Source organism: Lissotriton helveticus, chromosome 4_1 (genome assembly GCF_964261635.1).
Source record: "Lissotriton helveticus chromosome 4_1, aLisHel1.1, whole genome shotgun sequence".
Lineage (NCBI taxonomy): Eukaryota > Metazoa > Chordata > Amphibia > Caudata > Salamandridae > Lissotriton > Lissotriton helveticus.
The window spans coordinates 3,063,952-3,083,688 of NC_136063.1; the positions used below are offsets into that span (position 1 = coordinate 3,063,952).

General features: G+C 45.3%; 1 protein-coding gene across 1 annotated transcript in view; it reads right to left on the reverse strand.

Moving 5' to 3' along the window:
* Positions 1–222: 222 nt before the first annotated feature.
* LOC144828269 (phospholipase A2 inhibitor and Ly6/PLAUR domain-containing protein-like) overlaps positions 223–19,737 on the reverse strand; it is a 60,733-nt gene continuing 41,218 nt past the window's right edge. Inside the window, exons 4-5 of the mRNA XM_078686348.1 lie at positions 10,157–10,306; positions 223–1,450 (exon numbers count right to left, since the gene is read on the reverse strand). Coding sequence (XP_078542474.1) covers positions 1,326–1,450; positions 10,157–10,306 — 275 coding nt within the window. The 3' untranslated portion in view covers positions 223–1,325. The remainder of the gene's footprint in view (positions 1,451–10,156; positions 10,307–19,737) is intronic.

Here is a 19,737-nt window from a genome sequence, read left to right on the forward strand (position 1 = left end):
GTGCTCTGTGTAGTATTCCAATGTAAGTCATAGTAGAATGTTAGTATGTAAATATAAGACTCATTCTATTGCGGGCATAGCATTAATAGCATTCATGTTTCATCCTGTCTTTAACATAAACTCTTCTCTATCGGTGTCTATTTACCTTAATTCTTTTTACATCACCTCTCTTATTGAAAACTCAACCAACAGCTATCCAGAGAAACACAGACCCATAGTAGATGCAGCAGCGTCAACTACAGTTTATTCATTTTTTCAATGTAAAGTATAAAGCAGGTGTACACGTTTATGCTATGGGTTTTGCTACATCCCAAAGCAGATCAATCCCAGGATTACAGAGTGTATTGAAATTGAGGATATTAACTCATAACTCTGCGTTCTTCTGTTTTGACATCATCAACACAATGTGGTAGATATTTTCCATGATCTGATGTTCAAAGAGGTATTCATCTCTAAGGCTAAGAAAGAGGAACAAAGCAGGACTGTCCGGGTGCACCTGGCCTGGTCTCACGGTCAGAAGCTGGTTAGATGGTTGGGAGTGTCCTGAGAGTGGTCACTGAGGGCCTTCAATGTGGAGAAGAAGAAGAAGGACGAACTCAAGGACAGTCGCCAGTGGCTGATTATCAATATCTTGATCCAAAACTTCCAGCTGCATCTCAGACAGGAGGGAAAGACACTTCTATCTGGTTCTGGTCAGATTTGTTTATATTTGAACTGCGCTTAGTGGAGGAAAGAAAGTTATAATCTGAAGGAGTCAGACATTAAAAAATAAGCCACTGTTTGAGCATGCAGCAGCAGTGTGTTACACTCTTTGTGTATCACTCGTCAACACAGGGAGCTGATATGTAATCTGTATTTATTTTATTGGCAGGATATGCATTGATAAAACCATCATAATTCAGGTGATGGTATTTCAAATGGAGAGATAAGTGTTGAATTCAGTTTCCTCCATGGTTACAAATTATCCAGCATTAGTATCCCATTAGAAGGAGCATCCTATCTGATCCCATGCCAGTATCTTTGGGTGGTTGCAGTGCCAGGGCTTCAGTCGCTCAATGCACCAGAGAGAGTATTCCCTCTGACGCGCCCAGGTGATATATATGGCTGAATATAACATCTGGAGGTACATAAACAACATGGCGGCGTAAACAGTGCTACGCGCAGTGCTTCCTTGTATTCGGAGTCCCAGGGAGGCTGACAGGAGTTCTTCTGCTTCATTCTTACAGTGTTCCTCTTCATGGCAGGTACTGGTAGAGCTCTAGGAATGTTTCTTCTGACTGTTACTAAGGCGGCGTGGGGCGGCAGCAGAGGGGGGAATAATGGCCTCACTGCTTCTGGGCAGGAACGCACCGTAATTCATAACTATCGACTAGGGTCGCCACTAGGTAGTATATTTCACAGTAATCTGGAGTAGTACATCCTTTCATGCTATACGGTTGCATAGTTCCACCTGTGGAAAAAACACACAGACAATAATCACTCATTAGCAATGCTGCTACATAAACATTTTCTCCAGCTCAGAAAGAAATCATGCCCATCCTGTTCCAAAGTTCCCAAGATCTCAGATCAGCCACTAATTCACACACTGGTAGTTATTGAAAACTGTCACAAAAGGTTTATAGATGTGCTTATAGTGGGAATTAAGAGCCCTGCATGGAAAAGGGCACTGTCGGCCTGACAGAGAGGTCATAATTTCAACTGTACAGTGTCAGCAATAAATATCAATCACCCACCTTATTTCAGGGACATTATATATGGAATCATATTTTTTGTTTATTGTTTTTGAAATCTTTGTTTCCTTTTTTATGTTACACTAAATCTTGAGCTCTTTACATGTTAATTCAACTGATTTCCAAAACCCAAGAATGCTCACTTGTTTTTGTGCAAATGTTGTAATGATCTGTACCTTATTCATGAAAGAAAGTACACCTCTTTTTTGTTTTATGCTACCTCACCCTGGTGATGAGCCCATCAGTGTGAGTTCACAAAAAAATCCATGCTTTTGCTTCATCATACTGCTGTCCTCTAAGCTGCCAGTGTTACAAAGTGAGAATAAATATGAACCATCTTTCTTTCTGCAGGGTGTACAGCAAGAACAACGCACTCCTGAGGCCCCTGTGGCTCCAACATGAAATTTAGTGGAGACTTTCTGGACTTTGCACACTAGAGAAGTTGCCCAGCCTTCCCTACATTTATGGAATCACCGGGAGAACCCGTCTTCTAAAACAGCTGAGAACACACACATGATGACAATGAAGGTATTGGTTCTTTTCATGGTATTGTTGCTGGCTGTCTGTTGAGTGTGTCCAGTGGTGAATTACAGAACCTGCAATGGTGAGTATGTAGCTCGCTGGGCTCACAAAAGTGGCCCACTGGTATTAGGAACACTGTTTAATCCCCATCCTGACCACCTGCCACTTACTATAGACTGTAGCATCCCATTATTGTGAAGAGTATTGATCTTGTGTGGTGTATTCTCTTGGGGTGTACTGTATGATGGATATTTAGTCACAGCATAATGGTAGGAATTGCAGGGACAGAAAGAAGTATATAGTTTTCCATCTACTTTTGTATCACCTCATTCGCCAACAGGCAGGACAACACAAAATAATATGAAAAGCATTTCTCTGGATTTATATTGATTCAGTGGGACTCAGTCGATCCACAGTCGTAGATTGCTCTACTCTGTGTGGCTCTGGATGACTCAGAGAACAACATGGCCCCTTCTTCTACACCCAGCCGCCCCTGCTAACTGCCCCTGTGGGAACATGCCTTGCGGACATCTGTGCATGCTTTGAGCCATATCGCAGGCTCTGGCAACCTGTTCAGCCACTATGGCCCTGAGGCCTTGAAGCACTGGAGAGCACTACTGCCCCTTTTCCCCATCCGGCTCTGCATTCTCCTGCTTGGACAGAGTCTGCTGCCTGCTGGGCATCTGTAACTGCTCCCAATGCCTCTTAACAACATCCCATAATGCTAATAAAGGCTGGCAGGACTAGTGTCTCCACGGCCCATCACTGCTGAACTGTGCCCTTTGGCTTCAGCATTGTCTGTCACAGGTGAACCATACAAGTCAATGCAAGGGGCTCCTTTGGGGACACGATTCTTATCACCACAGCGGAGCTGCTCTAATATTAGAACCATGGTGCAACCTGGATTTCTCTGTGCCTTGTTGAAGTTAGGCCCATCCCCCCACCATTTTTTGGGGCATCTCTTGAAAAGATCTTTCCACTACCTCTATCCTGATCTACAGGTTTGCCCCACACCTTCCAGAGACAGTTGGACCTTGGACACTATCACCAATGGTGGTCATAGGCAAAGGCAGTCTTTATCTCACGTTTATCGACCTAAAGACTCCCTTTGACCTTGTGCCCAGGGGCACCCTTTGGAGGGTGCTCTCGGATTTGGGGATCCCACGTTACTTATTGTCAATATTGGTTAGGCTCCATGAAGGGAACTTTGCCCAAATAAGATGGGGCACAGAGGGCGAGAAAACCAACAGAATCCCGGTAGAGAGAGGGGTCCGCCAGGGATGTGTTCTCGCTCCCACCCTTTTTTCACTATACGTGAACGGTGTGGTAGAGCACCTGCTAAAAGATCCAGATGGACCATCCCTGGCGGGCGAGCGAATACCTACCCTCCTATCTAAGTCCCCTATGGGCCTCCAAAAGCTTCTTAACAACTTCCAGACTTTTTGCTCGTAGCGGGGCTTAATAATTAACACCGAAAAAACAAAGTACCTGGTGATGAATCCCCCGAAAAAACTTCCTAGCCCACCTACATTGAATTCCGTGCATTTAGAAAGGGTCACAGTGTTTGATTACTTAGGCATACGCATATCGCATACCATGCAGTGGACTGCCCACCTTTGCAAAATGCTCCTAAATCACAAAAGGGTAGCTGGGGCATTGCTTAGGGAACAGCGATCCTGTTCGATAAGACCAATAGCCCCCGTTATCAATATCTACAAAGCTAAGGGCGTTAGCTCTGCTCTTTACGGGGCAGAGCTATGGGGCACCACCAGCACAGTTGACCTAACAAGGTCCGAAAATAAATTCTTTAGGGACCTTATGTCGCTTCCTCAAAGCACCCCAATGGTACCTTTATTGCTCGACCTAGGCTGTCGTCCGATTGGGGATTTGGCCAAGTTCAGACCGTTGCTCCTATGGGCTCGGATATGGCGAACTCCTGAACTGGCCAAATATGCTAAGGGGCTAACTGATGTCATGGCATCATCTGGTTGGTATAAAGTAAAGTGGCTAAGAAATGTAAAAACGTTGCTTGGGGACCTGGGTCTTAGCGAGGCATGGGTTGGTAGGTCCTGTCCCCCTAAGGCCACTCTAAAGAATCTTTACTGGAACTGGGTTGCGTCTAGAACTAGCCCCGACCATGCTTTGGGCAGGCTCACGAATGACTTCCTGCAGTTCAAGGATCTGCCGATCCGCGAACTCTATTTGGACATTATATGGAAGCCTTTCGATAGGGCTCTTTACTTTAAGCTTAGGGTCGGTGCTCTTCCAGTATGCGCCCTAACAGCTTGCTGGAAACCTCCGGCCCAGACTACAGCATTCTGTCCTTTCTGCCCAACTAGACCAGAAACCATAGCGCATTTTTTGTTTGAATGTCCAGTGTATACACACCCAAGAACTAGGTGGCTAAAACCTTTGTGTCGGTCACTAGGCACTAGGTCTCATATTGTCGCGCTGCGCATCTTAACGACAGATCCACGCCCACTCTATGCTTGCAGTCTGTCAAAATTCCTTTCATGGGCATGGTATCTCAGAAACAAAAGGCTTAAATGAAATGAAATGTTTAATTTGATTCTTAAATTTTTGGTATTTTAATGTGCTATCTACTTGTAAATACCAGATATAATAGAGGGAAAAAACCCTGGTGTAAATAGATCAATTTCTGTTTTTAACTGTATAATGTGCTTTTTTTAATGTGATGCTTTTATGATATGTTTTTATCGAAATAAAGCCTTTTGACTTGACTATCACCAATGACTGGTTCCCTTGCTCATGGAAGGGATTCAGCCCAGCCCACTGTTGATCTCCTCCCTGCCATTCTTTTAGAGGCCAAATGCCTAGAGTATCAGGACCTGAGATGATGCACCTTTATTTGTTGACGCTACTGTACTACATGTCTTTGCCTGGCCGATTCACACTTTCCTGCAGTGGCGGCCAGCCGGGCAGCTACACTATCTAAACCCACCTTGACTGTACAGTGATTGCTTTCTCTCACCTGCCTCACATCACTGCGTACCTGGGCCTTGCCTTCTTTACATCTTTTACTGAACCCGGCTCCTAACACCATATTCTCATATAAATCCTCTCACCAGCTACTCTTCAAGGGTGTAGTGGGGCAGGGGGAAGAAGTTGGCCTCTGCATCACCATCACTGGAAAAGCCTCTAGACGCCATCCTCAAGAAACTTACCTCCTACAGCTGTCTTTCATAGACCTCAAGATAACCGATCTTATAAAGAAGTCAAGACCATATGGGACACCATCATCTTTTTTCAAGCCCGAGAGTAAATAGTGGACGGGAAGCAATTCAACACAGCAGAGTGATTGGGGCACCTGGGACTGGACAACAATCCCACAAATATAAGTTGACCTTGAAGACTGGTCACCCCACCAGAACATCTTCTATTATGGAATACCAGAATGTCTAGAACGTAATGACACCAACACGTTCTTCTTGGATCTTATCCCATGCATCACTGGTCTGTCCTTTAACCCCAACTGGAAATTCAGAGGGCACATAGAATGTGATCTTATACTACTTACTCCTCTACTCTATGTTCCACCAGACTTCCTCAGCCTGTTTTCTACATCATGCCCAAACAAGTCTTATTATACAGGATTATGGCCATGGTTCTGGTAAAGTTGCTATACTTACTCACGTCTCTGTTGTTGCACTTGTTCATCTACCTCGGGTTGGAAGCTCTTCTCTCTTCCCCATCTTTACGAATGGCCTCTATACATCATCATACATTGACAGTTTCTCGTCTGTCATCGGTCTAGTTGGCCTGGAGTTGCTAATAAACTAATGTGCCAATGCCCACTTGCAGTCACGGCTCCTACAGGTAAGTGCGGAGGGCGGGTGTGGTGAGGCAGGGGTGGAGCGAGGTGGAGGGTAGTGGAATACAACATACAATGGGATAGTCAAAAATAAATAAATACAACAACTTACCTTGTGCTCGCTGCATCGCGGACAAGGTAAGTAGTTTTATTTATTTATTCAACTATTTACTTCTCACTATCCTGTTGCATGTTGAATTCCATTATCCCCCATCCCGCCCCGCACCTGCCCCACCTCGCCGCCTGACTGTGTTTACCTGTGTGAGCCGCCACTGCCCCGTTTGCCTCCACTGTATTATTTTCTCTCCTCTCTCCCTCAGTCTTGGCACCCTGAATATACTTATCTCTTAAGAGTATGACCATCATGAGTACCCCATGCCATCCTGTGTCTCCAAGAGGGGTGTCAACACACAAGAAACATATACTTAACACCACCTGAACATACATTTACTACTCATATCCCTACCACCTGTTTTACTTTGTCTGTTCTGCATCCTCATTGGCTTAACCTCCCTGTGTCAAATCCCCCTCATCTACCTACCTCCGCACATGCCCTTAGATAATGTTGGGGTTCAGGCTCCCCTTCACCTGCGCCATTCCTGTGCACCCACAGCACCCACAAATACTGTGCTTTCCCTCCCTTTTCCCCATGCCCTTGACCCTGCACACTCCCATCCCCACCTCCTACTCATTGGCTCTGTGGCACCACCACAGCAGTCCACTACCAAAATACACTTGCCTTCCTTTTTCCTGCCGTATACTTCACCAGCTTCACTTGCTAAAGCCGTAGCCTTTTGAAGCATTCCCTGGTTTACCAGACTTGGTAAATGTGGGAATGCAAAAAAATCCATGGGTGTGACATCCACTCTCCATACAAGGAACGGCTTCATAGGGCAGAGTAATGCAAGCCAGTCACTTGCATTCCCTCGCATTACTCCAGATTTACCAAGCAATGCAGGGCCATGCAAGGTGGTCTTGTGTTGCTTAGAGAATCTTTTTTCTGTTGCCTCCTGTGTTTTTACTATGTTTTTGCTGGTCTAGATCCTTTGGGCACTTTTCCACTGCTATTCAGTGCCAAAGTACAAGTACTCCCTATTGTAAATTGCTGTAATGGATTAGTGACTCCATGATTGGCTTATTTGATTTACTTGTCAGACCCTAGAACAGGGCCTGAACTGTGCTCAGGGCCTTTGAAATCAAATGCTGCTGGTGGGCTTGCAGCACTGGTTGTGCCACCCACAGAAGCAGCTTGTCAAATATGGCTCAGGCCTGCCATTGCCTGTGTGCAGTCTGGGAGTGCCATATCGACTTGGCAAGTGCACACAATTGCCAGTCCCTAAACCTTCCCTTTTCTACATTTTAGTCATCCCTAAGGCAGGCCCAAGGTACCCGCATGGGTAGGGTACATTGTGTGGCATGTTCTGATAGTGAACTACATCCAATTTTGTTCCCATAGGCCAGAATGGGCAGTTTGATTATAAAATCTTATAATCTTAAACGACCCAGGGAACTAGGTGGAAATTCGTGTTTAGTATGCCTGAACTCAGAATTTTAAAATACATTATTTAGTGAGGGTGGTTTTTACATTCTGTGTTTCAAAATACCACTTTTAGAGAGTAGGTATTTTCTTGCCTAACTATCCAGCATGCCTCTGCTAGGTTTGTGTATTCCACGTCTGATTTGTGAGTGACAGGGGGCTCAAGAGGCTGGCGTGGGTCTTGGCTCCAGCAGTCTGATGGGTCAGGGCTGGGCTGAATAGGGCCTGCATTGAATAGAGAGTGGGGGCGGAGAATTTCTTTCATTTACCTGGGCCAGGTCTGGTCTCGGACAATGCTGTCTCCACCTCCTGCCAGGAAGCTGCCCAGAGCTGGTTTTGGCTGGGCACAGGCACCCTCTGCCTTCAGAGGACACAGGATGTACTGGTATAAATATTGGGGCCCAGACCCCATAACTTTAGATCACTTCTGGGAATCAAGACAAACCTTTTCCAAGGAGTAGAATCACGGAAGTTGTAGAAGGAGACTGCAGTTTCTGGGGTTGGCCTGGAGTGGTTACTTTATTTGCCAAGGAAAGCGGAAAAGGACTTTTGTGGACTTTTCATAATCTTGAAGAAGAATCTCCAAGGGCTTGAAGTGTGCTTGCCTCCTGCCTGAAGTCTCAGGGCTACAAGACTTCACCACCAGCTCCCCTGAATTCCCTTGCTGGGAATTCTAACTGCATAGATGTGCCTACTGTTGTTTGGGCCCTCTGAGAAGACTGCATGTCGCTGGGAGCTGGAAGCGCGATGCAACAAGGAGAAGCATGTCGCTGCCGCATCAGTTGCTGTTGCATTGCCAAAGAAGCATGCCGCCGTCGCAGGTGTTCACACTCGCATCACCAACGAAGAGTGTTGCATCACCTGAGAATCGCGTTGCTGCCGCAGAGGTTGCAGTCGCATCACCCTAAAATCGTGTTTCAGGGCCTGTCGCTGGTCAGAAGTTACAGAGTTCGCCGCACGACCGTTGGGCGTGCACGCATCGCATCCAACGTTGTTGCATGGCATCAAAGACGTCATTGTGTCACCTCGCACCGGATCATCGCATCAAGGTGCCATCTTGACACATTGCACCGGATCACAGTAAAAAACCAACGCATCAACTCCCCATACAGTAAGGAAGCGAGCATTAACTCCCCTGCGCAGCAGTAAGGAACCGCCGCATCCACTCCCCTGAGTGTAGGGAACCGACGCATCAACTTCACTGCGACCCTTTTGTTTGTTTTGCTTGACAAATCCAAGGGGCCTCATTTATGAGGCCTTGCGTCAGTTTTGCGCTTCCGATGCGTCACTTTTTGTGACGCATCGGCGGCGTAAAACATGCCTCCTGTTGCGCACTATTTACAAAGTGACGCATCTAAGCAGATGCGTCACTTTGTAAACCCCTGTGCTACATTATACCTGCGTCAGGTATAATGTATGCAGAGGGTGCGTTCCCCACACAAAAAGCCTCGTAATAGTGACGCAGTGAAATCTATGAGATTTCACTGCGTCACTTTTAGGACGCTGTTGCGTCAAAATCTTACGCCTGTCTCACAGCAGGCGTAAGACTGACGCAAGCCCTTTGTGAAAGGACGCATTGCTGGAGTTGCGTCACTTTTGTGACACACTCCAGCAATGCATCACTTTTGCGCTTACAGATACGTCAGAAACACTGACGTATCTGTAACTCCTTGCGACATGATGCGTCATACATTAAATATGACGCATCAGGTATGTCGCAAGGAGGGCGCACTGAGAAGTGACGCATCGCTGCTTTCACGCAGCGATGCGTCATTTCTCATAAATGAGGCCCAAGGTACTTTGAGAGTAAAGTGTCACATTTACCATCTTCATTGAGCTAAGCAAATTTCTACTATTTTAAAGACTATTTTTGATTACAGAATTGTGGATTATTGTTGTTTGGTCTTGTGTTATGTCTAGTAAAGATGTTCTAAACTGGTGTGGTGTCCATTTGTAGTGTTTTCACTGTATTACTGCATGTGTTCACAAATGATTTACACACTGCCTCTGAGATAAGCCTTCCCTCTTGTGCCAAGCTACCAAGGGGGTGAGCAGAGGTTATTTAGGAGTGTAGCCCCCTTACCCTGACTAGACCAAGGGTCCATATTTGGACAACGGTACCTACCTCTGCCAAATAGAGACCCCCAATTCGAACACCATGCATAATGTGGGCGATGCAATCCAATTGTAGATCTGGCCTCAACTGTCTTAGATTCCGTTTGGCAAACAGTGTTGTCACTCTAAATCTTAGTCTTGGGTTAGTTTGCCTTCGACTCTGTACAGAACTATTGCTTTCTTTTCTAGGTTTGCGTTTTACAAATACCACCTCATCAGGGTATATTTGGTCAATGGGACATGATTTCTACATTGTATTTGATGGAACCAAGCTCATTGAAGACATTCAGGTGGATTCTATGACAAAAATGAGAATTAATTAGCGTGATCAGCATTTAGTTTGAAAGAAAGAACCAGAAACCAAGAAGATTGGTGCAGTGGGAAATATAACGCATAATTATGAAAATCAATTTATCTCACCAGGTATGATTGCACTTCCATAGAAGGTGGAGCAGGTGTTCTGCACCCCGGTGCAATGAACGTGTCCAGTCGGTGTGCAGGATTCCGAGGACTGGTCAGTGAGACATTCATCACACATATAGCCATTCGGTGTCTCATCCACAGCAGGCACTGAAATAACACAGAACAGGAATTGAGAAGCCTAATGTTTTCTGAAATGGGGTGCTAAGTCATGGCTAAATTCTTCCACCCTAACAACAGTAGCATTAAACACCACACTGTGTATGAAAATAAAAAAAATGTTATGTTCAAATCATGAGGCACAGATTTTTATATTAAATTTTTGCACAGAATAGAAATTGACTGCTGTAGAATAGTGTGCATTTTGGTATCTCACTATACCCGTACGTTGTGTCACTCATTTACAAGAGGCCAACACTGCCGCAGCGTATCTTTTCATGACACTCGTGGCACAGGCCTCTCAATCATATCTATAAGGCGTGGCTTTGCATTAGTTCATATATATAGAGTTAGGTAAGGCAGCTTCAAGCGCTGCCTTGCCTTACTTTACATCAAGGAGGAGTTCCATGCGTGTTGCTGCGGGTGTTCCCACTCAACACCCATGGAATTTGACGCTGCCGCAGATTTTTAAAATCAAATAAACCTGGGGCAGCACCAAAAATTCCAACCCGGAGTGTTTTTCACCCTTTCAACGTGCGCTGCCTTCAGCAGCAAACATAGAGCAAAAGGCCTCTCGTGATGGTGTTTGTGCAGGAAGATGCCTCTTCCTGCATAAAAACAATCATGCCAACAACACAGCCATGCTTGTACCATGGTGCAAGGGTGCTGTGGTGGAACTCGATTAATAATTGTGCGCCAACACTAGGGGAAAGAAGAGGAATGTGCGATATTGTGTAAATACGATGGATTCATTCCCTTTCGAATTGGCATAGGGCAGAGCAGCAGAATGACTTGCACCGCTGTCCTATGCCAATTCTTTGTAAATGAAGTCCTGTATTCTCCCTGCCTGGGAGATTTCAGGCAACAACACATACGCATATCAGCCGTGCACCAGCATGCAATGTAGCCTTGGGTTTTAAGGGTACCCTTAGCGGAAGAAGCTAAGATTAGGCTGGCTCTAAACTCTACTGCATGGTTCTTGATTTTAAATATTGACTTAGTTCTTTGAAAACAAACTTTTACAATTTTAACATTGTTTGGGGGAAATGACTATGAAGATGTACTGCTTACATTCAATTTGAATCTGAGCTAGTTATTGACCTCACATCACACAGAGTTCTCATGTTGCAGAAGCTCAGTTTTACTTCGTTGATTTCATTTCGCACTTTGCATTTTTCCCCTCCACTTCCGGGAGGAGGAACGCCCACTCTGAGCTGCCATCTTTGTGCTGCAGTGTTTTAGTGGTGGCAGGAACCAGTATTTAATGATAATGCCACTTGCAGCGTGCGCACAGTGGACATGCCGCTGGTGCCTTGAAGGCACGCAAGAAGGCAGCCTGTCTGTGCCGTCCACCCCTGGAACGTGACCAGCACCAAGCACGTTTCCTGATCTCCCCCAGGTATCTCTATGCCCTCAGACCTCAAAGCACTTGACACGGATGCAAAATTTAACTGTGATTTGATACCCCATAAAATCAAAGGCTCACTTACGTGTCTTAAATGTAGAATGGAACTGAAGAATTTTTTAGACTAGCACTTCGATACCCGATAATATATTAGAAGAGAAGCTGTTTGACGGATGCCCCCCTGCAGTTCCTCACGAGATGGTAGACATTTTTAATCCAGTAATTAACAACATAATTAATTAATCACAAACTACAGCAATAATTCCTACCGAATGGAAAAAACCGAACATAGACCCTATCACACTCTCCAATCTTGGTCCTATATCATTACTACCCATTCTCAGCAAAATCACAGAAAGACTTTTTAACAGACAGCTCACCGACTTCCTTGAGAAAGCCAGGATATTACACCCCAGCCAGGGGCAACCCTAGATTTCGCTAAAAGAATAGGCTCTAGACCGTTCCCTGCGATTTTAAAGTGTATAACGCAAAGTGCATCCCCATGACCACGTATGGTGTTGTAAATGAATCTAGGACTCTAGTGTAATTTTTCCCGATTCATGCCCTTATAAAGTTATAGATTATCCTATCCTTATTTAGGCATAGAATTCATTACCATATTTAGCATGAGCCTTTGCAGCCCAAATACTGCATGGCTACTTCGAGAACGTTTCTAGTGACCTCTGAGCTAGCTGGCACTCACAATTAAGTCTAATAGATTCGGTAGAGACCTAGTCGACCTCAGTCCTATGTCTAAACTACAGGATTTATTATTCTAATGCACAGAGCCTATTGGGAATTTAGGAACTACATTACATGGCGCCCAATGTTCGGTAAGGCAATAATTTAACGCTAGATACTAGAGTAACTCAGTTGTGCTTTTCACACAGACCCCTTTTCTCCCGTAAAATACTCCAATAGACGTCTGGAGTGGGTGAATGGATAATATCCGCCAAAACTGAGTAGGATGAAAAATCCTATGTATTAGTTTTTGGTTTGTTCAACGTTGAAGGATACAGTGTTCCAAAATATTGTGCACCTAATCTTTGTTTCCTTGATACTTGTTCTGCAAACTCTTCAATCAGTAAAAAAAAGGGTTACTGACGAAGAATTAGAAAGAGCAGCAGCAGCAGCTCAAGCAGCCTTAGATGACAAAAATCTCCTAGAGAATGACCAGGATGCTATAATCATCCCGGTTAATGTAAGGAAAACTATAACTGATAAATAATGGAGTATCATCGAGAGGTGGTAAAGTAATCTTTGTTATAGAGGCACAGGAATACCGGCAGACAGAGGTATTCTATTCATGGATTCACTTTTCTCCAGCAGATGGAGACACACACGAGTTTCTCTACTACAAAGTAGAGGAACCTCCAACGGAATACGTTCCTTATGAGGACTTTGAAATTCCACTAACTTACCAAGAGCATCAGCTCTGGTTTAAAGGCGCCCTACAACATCAAAATCACATTACCAGGCTCCGTACACTAGGTAGACCAGGAGCAACATGGCCGGTATTAGCCAGCTGTACACCACATCCAGACATTGAAAGAATGACAGGTCCAGAACTGTTAGTACAGCTAAAACAGTTAATAAAAATACACAGACAATTGGTACAATATGTCATGCGGACCTTAACACTCCAACCTACTGTAAGGATTCCACAGCACACCCCTCACCAGGGGAACACAAACAAAATCACACCACAGACTATACAATCAGTCATTGGTAAACTGCCTGCTAAAAGGGAACACATTCCGTTTTGGTTAGCACAAAAAATTACTCAAATTGAGGCAGTATTCCCTGATAGTACACCTCATGAGAAACACAGAATTCTTACAATCTGTTTACCAATGGGGATAGCACCACATGTGGAGGACTGTGACACTTGGGGTAGAGTCTTTGCTTCAATCTACACAAAAACACATGGTGTCCCGTCTATGGTGGTAATACCAGACGTTCTGAGACAGATTCAAAATGAATACGGTCCAGACCCGCCCTTGAATCTAGGAATGAAATTACTGAAAGATTTCAAACAGGTCTCGGCTATACTATTAGCCAATCAAAGGTGAAGAAGCATCCGTGGCAATCCGCCAGAAGTTAAAAGAAACAGATATAACAGACCAACCATATGAGCTTGCAAGAATCATTGAAAAATCATATGAAGAACTAGGTAGAGATAGTTTGGGTGGGAAACCATTAAAACCACAGCTAACTGAAAATCCTGAAAAAGTTTTTATTAAAAATAAGCTCACTACTCCTAAGAAGAAGTGGGAAAACACTAAGCAAACACTTCCTAGAGAGAAGCATTCGCAGTCCAGAGGAAGATCTCCCCAACGGGGAGGTAGGTCTCCCCAACGGGACCCCTCTGAAAAAAGATATAACTTTAGAAATAGGGATAACTTAAGAAAACCTGATATATATCAAGATACTGATACACGTTCCTCTTGTACCTTTCAGACTTCCTCGCAGAAATCCGAGAGGAGAGGACGATCAAAACAAAAAGTGGAACGCGTGAAGTTCAAAGAAGAACAGCACATTCCAAAAAATAAGAAAACTCAATCACTCGGAGACTGTACAGCTCAGCGAGCTGAACTATAGGCTTTCAAGATGGCGCTTGAAAATACCGATCGCGAATTCCCTACACTAATAGTGTGCGATTCGTATTACTGCGTCCAATCTTACAATGAATATCTGCAGAACAGGGTTCAAAACGGTTTCAAAGATGCAAAAGGTGGCAACATTAGGTATAAACCGCTTTGGGAACAAGTAGTTCTTTTGCAAAAAGAACTACAAAAGACTCACGTGATTCATACACTGAGTCATCAGCGTGATGGCGTTCACGTTGCAGGGAATTCATTGGCCGATGAAGCCGCGAAGGCAGCTGTGCAAACGGCTTCCGTAGATGCGATCACTCGGTCAAAAACAAAAATAGACAGTGAAATAATGCAAGTTGTCACTGCTTCAGTCAAAGACAGTGGTAAGACACTCCCGAAAGGCTTTCCTATAAAGTACTCATATATAACTGATGCGAATAATGTTCCTTTTGCTCAAATTCCTGGAGTGGGGGATAGGGAAATTCCAAACATGGAACATAGGTTAGGAATAATCTTAGCTACACATGAAGGACTGGCTTCTGCACACGCAGGAGTTTCCGCCACAGTATCATTATTAAAACAGAGATATTGGTGGCCGCGCGTGAGGAAACAAACTAGAAACAATGTTCTGGAATGTGAAATCTGCCAAAAAATGAAAGTGTCGCTGGTAAAGCGATCTGCACAGACGCCCCTTCTGATTTCAGATAAACCACTAGCATGTGTTTACCTGGAACACTGTGGTCCCTTACAAAGGGACGGTAACTATAAATATATCATGGTCGCAGTGGATTCCTGCACAAGAACTGTTATAAAGTATTTGCGAGTCTTTATCAGCACATACGCACTCGGCACTCTACATTCTGACCAGGGTCCTGCGTTTAGCTCTCGAGCTTACAAGGAGGCCATGGCTAGCTTGGGCGTTGTATTGCGGTATTCTAGTCCCTTCCATCATGAGGGTAATGCGGTAGTGGAAAGAAAAAAACGTGACTTAAAGCAATCCATACAGCTAAGGTATTAGGTTCGGGTGATGGGTGGGTCAAACATCTAATAAGAGTCCAACGTAGTCTTAACAATCTGCCAAGAAATTCACTGGGTGGAAGCACTCCGTATGAATTACTGTTTGGTACTAGAATGTTAATCGAAGACCTTGATTGTCAAACTTCAGTGGTGGAATAAAAAGCCTGTGATGTCAAAGATCGTCTGGCTGTCTTACAGGACTTAAATGAAACAAGAAGAAGCCTGAGTAACACGATACAGAAGCCAACAACCACTGAGGAAAAATCACCTGTCCCAGCAAGACCTGTCTGGATTCCAAACATTAGGGATCTAGTCAGGGAAAAGATTGCGGTAAAGAAGTAATTTGGGGCCAGATGTAGGTAGCCTAATACCGGTCGGTAACGGCCGAAAATCGGTATTTTCGGTATTCGGACATTGAGATGTAGGTCGCCCAAAATTTACAGAATCGGTAAAAATACCGAATCAGTAGATTACTGGCTCGGAAATATTTCCGAATCGGTAATATTACCGAATCGGAAAAATTACCGAATCGGAAAATATACCGAGTCGGTAAATGTTCCGATTCGGTAAAGTTACCGATTCGGAATTTATACTGAGTCGGTAAATGTACCGAATCGGTAAAATTACCGATTCGGAATTTATACCGAGTCGGTAAATGTACCAAATCGGTAAAATTACCGGTTCGGAATTTATATCGAGTCGGTAAATGTACCGAATCGGTAAAATTACCGATTCGGAAAATAAGAAATGGTAAAAACAACACCATTGAGATGTAGGTGACCCATAAATTACCGAATTTCACGAAAATTCGGTATTTATGAATCGGTATTTTATATGGATGGAAAGCAGGTGGTAATCAGGTGCAGCCTATAAAAAAGGGCCCCAAAATGGAACACTGGAACCAGAATGGCGGCTTTCTACGTCATAGCAAGACGGCTAAGGCTACAGGCAGCAGGTGAGAGGGAATGGAGAAGGGAGGAGCAGGTCTACAGGCAGAGGATCACACTCTTCCAATTGACAGAGCCAGAGATACTGCAAAGATACAGACTGCACCCCCAAACCATCATGGACCTGATCAGGGACCTGCACCCACTCCTGGACCACCCAAAACCAAGGGCCCACGCCATCCCACCCCATGTGCAGGTGCTCTGTAGCATACACCTGCTTGCATCTGGGAGTTAACAGAGTGTTGTTGCTGTGGTAGGTGGGGTGTCCCAGAGCTGCCTGTCGCGTATCTTCAGAAAGTTCCTGGATGCCATGATGCAAAGAATGGAGCATTACATCCACTTCCCAGACACTGATGCGGACTTGCTCAGGACCAAAACTGACTTTTACCTCATAGCAAATTTCCCACATGTGATTGGCTGCATTGATGGGACCCACATCCCAATATGCCCCCCAGCTGCCACTGAGCACATATACAGGAACAGAAAGTCATCACAGACAATTAATGTACAAGTAATCTGTGATGCCAAGTACATGATCACAGATATAGTGGCCAGGTACCTAGGAAGCACCCACGACTCATATATATTCCAAAACAGTGGGATCTACACCCGCCTGACAGCGGGTGAATTTGGGGAAGGATACCTGCTAGGTAAATAACTGTGTGACACTCCCTTGATAGATGATGCAGACATATGTCAATGTGTGCCTGTGAGTAATGTGTTTTTCTCTCTCACATTAGGGGATAGTGCATATGCACTCCATTCCTTTGTACTGACACCCTACCTCAAACCCACAACCCCAAGCCAGAGATGATACAATGTGGCACATAAATCCACCCGGAACATCGTGGAGCGCACCTTTGGGCTCCTGAAGAGCCGGTTCCGCTGCCTCCACAAAAGTGGTGGGGCACGGCAGTACTCACCAGTAACATGCTGTAAGATCATTGCAACCTGTGCAATGTTGCACAACCTCGCAACTAAGAAGGCACAGAGGTGGAATTGGAGGACTATGAAGACCATGACGATGAGCAGCCAACACAGTAGGAGTACCTACACCCACAGACGGAAGACAGAGACAGGTAGAGATCACACACAACTACTTTTGAGTAAGTATAGAGACAAAGCACATTTTGTACAGCAATGCACGTAGTTTATTTGGCACTACGTTAAATGTCTGAAGACACAATTGTAACATACTAGTGTGCCTAGCACTACTGGGTGGACGGGGGTAACTTCACCCTCACATGTCCAACTGAATGTGGCTGACTCACTGCTTGCGCCCCTGACCAGCACTGCGTGATGCGTGAGGTTGGCTTAGTTCCAAGTCAGCCGTAGCAGCGCCGGTAGTCTGGCATCTACTGCTCTTCCTTATTTCTGGGATAGGGGTGCTGCTCCTGCTACTGGAAATATATGTCTCTGCCAGACCTTCTGCTCCTGTGGTGGCTTGCTGGTTTGTCAGCAGCACCTCCATAGCTGTTGTGACTCTCCCCATACCCCTCGTGAGGTCAGTACAGCAGTACACCAGCCCCTCCTGCATCGCAACTGAACGGCGACACAGCAGTGAAGTCGTAGTTGCTAGACGGTGCATGCCCCTTGTCTGCTGTTGCATGCAATGCCTTGCCCTGCGCTTTTGGACGCGGTCCTCACGTAGTTCCTCACGGAGTGCCATCACACACTGTTTTTCCCTTGTTCATGTTGTCCAGATTTGTGTTCACATGGCGCATTTGTCTGTGCACTGCACTAATACCTTTTGCTTGCAGACGCTGCACCTTGACCATTGTGGTCTCAAGACCACGGAATACACTCTCATCACGGCGACTCACGCTTGCCTCCTGGACCCTACGACGTCTTGTGCCACCAGATCGACTGACAGGAGTGGATGTAAGAACGGGTGCATTTCCTGCAATTGCCTCACTTGACTCCACACCCTCCCTTTCCTCATCGGAGGATGTTTGAAGGATCCTTAGCGGGGGAACGTCATGCCTCATGGGCCTGCAGATGTCTGAAACCTCTGTGTCTGCTGGTGTGTCAAGTAGTTGTGACTCATTTTGTGGAGAGTCTAGGAGCACAGGAGATGCTTCAAGTAGCATGGTGTCTGCCTCTGGTGTGGCAGCTGCTTGTGTGCTGTAGGTATTGCAGTGCTGGGCCCTGCATCCCTGCCTTCTTGCTCACTCCTATCCCTGTGGGAATGTGTCTTCTCCCTCTCCTGCATTGACTTGCGTGATGTCTCTCCTGTGGACAGATATGGACAGTGTCTTAGTGGTGCTTTCACCGTGTAAATCACTATTAAATCACATTGTAATATCACTATTTCCTTCTCCTCCCATGTCTCTGATTGTATTGTGTGGCAGACCTGACATTATTTCATGTTTACTGCTCTGATGGGTATTCTTATGCCTACCACTCCCATAATGCATTGCAGGTGAATACTGAAGTCTGTACTGGATTTCCTCAACACACATAGCCACATTGGGGGAGGGACACAGGCAAGGGGTGAGGAATGATGGACATGTCCCTTACCTTTCTTTGATGCAGCTCGGGCTGAGCTGTCTGCATCACCAATCCCCACAACGCACTCTGGCGTCAGTGTGGACTCCACCAGCTCTTCCAGATCCGTGAGAGCAGGTGCCCTGTTCTTCCCTCCACCTGTGGCATTGGCCTCTTTACTCCTTGCTGTCAATTTTTTCTTGGTTATGATCCTTAGATAATACCATCTCTTCTTGAGATCGTCCACTTCCCTGGTTGTCACTCCTATTGCATTGATTTTTGTTTGGATCCCCAGCCAGGTGTTCCTCTTCACAGCCTCTGGTACCTGCAGAGACTGCTTTCCGAAGATTTTGGGGTAGTGCTTGACAACCTCCTCCACCAGCACCTGAAGTCCACCTGTGCTAAACTTCATCTTCCTCTTCCTATCTCCACCTTCCCTCTGGGAGTCTTGGGGATCCATTTGTTTGTCCTGCAGAGCTCAGCTTCACAACAGCCTGTCTCTGTGTAACTGCTCTCCTGTGTGATCAGGTACTCTGCACCTGCATTGGTGTGGCCACTTCCTGGTTGTGGGGTGGGATGGATGCACAGGATTGGTAGATTGCTCTGTTGGTTGGCTTAGGTGCGTGGTGGAGGCATCTGATTGGTTGATACATCAACTGCCTGATATTTTGTATCCCCGACTCGGTATTTACCGATTCGGTATTTACCGATACGGTAAATACCAATTCGGTAACTTCAATTCATTCCTATGGGCATCCGGGCCCATAGGTTTGAATGTGTATTTCCGAATCGGTATTTGCCGAATCGGTAAATACCGATTCGGTAAATAACGGGTCGAGGTTTCCGAATTCTACAGAATCGGTATTTTTTACCGATTTTTTACCTACATATCATTTCCCTTTTCTTAAATACCGATTCGGTAAAAATCGGTATTTAAGAATCGGTAAAAATGTGTTACCTACATTGGGC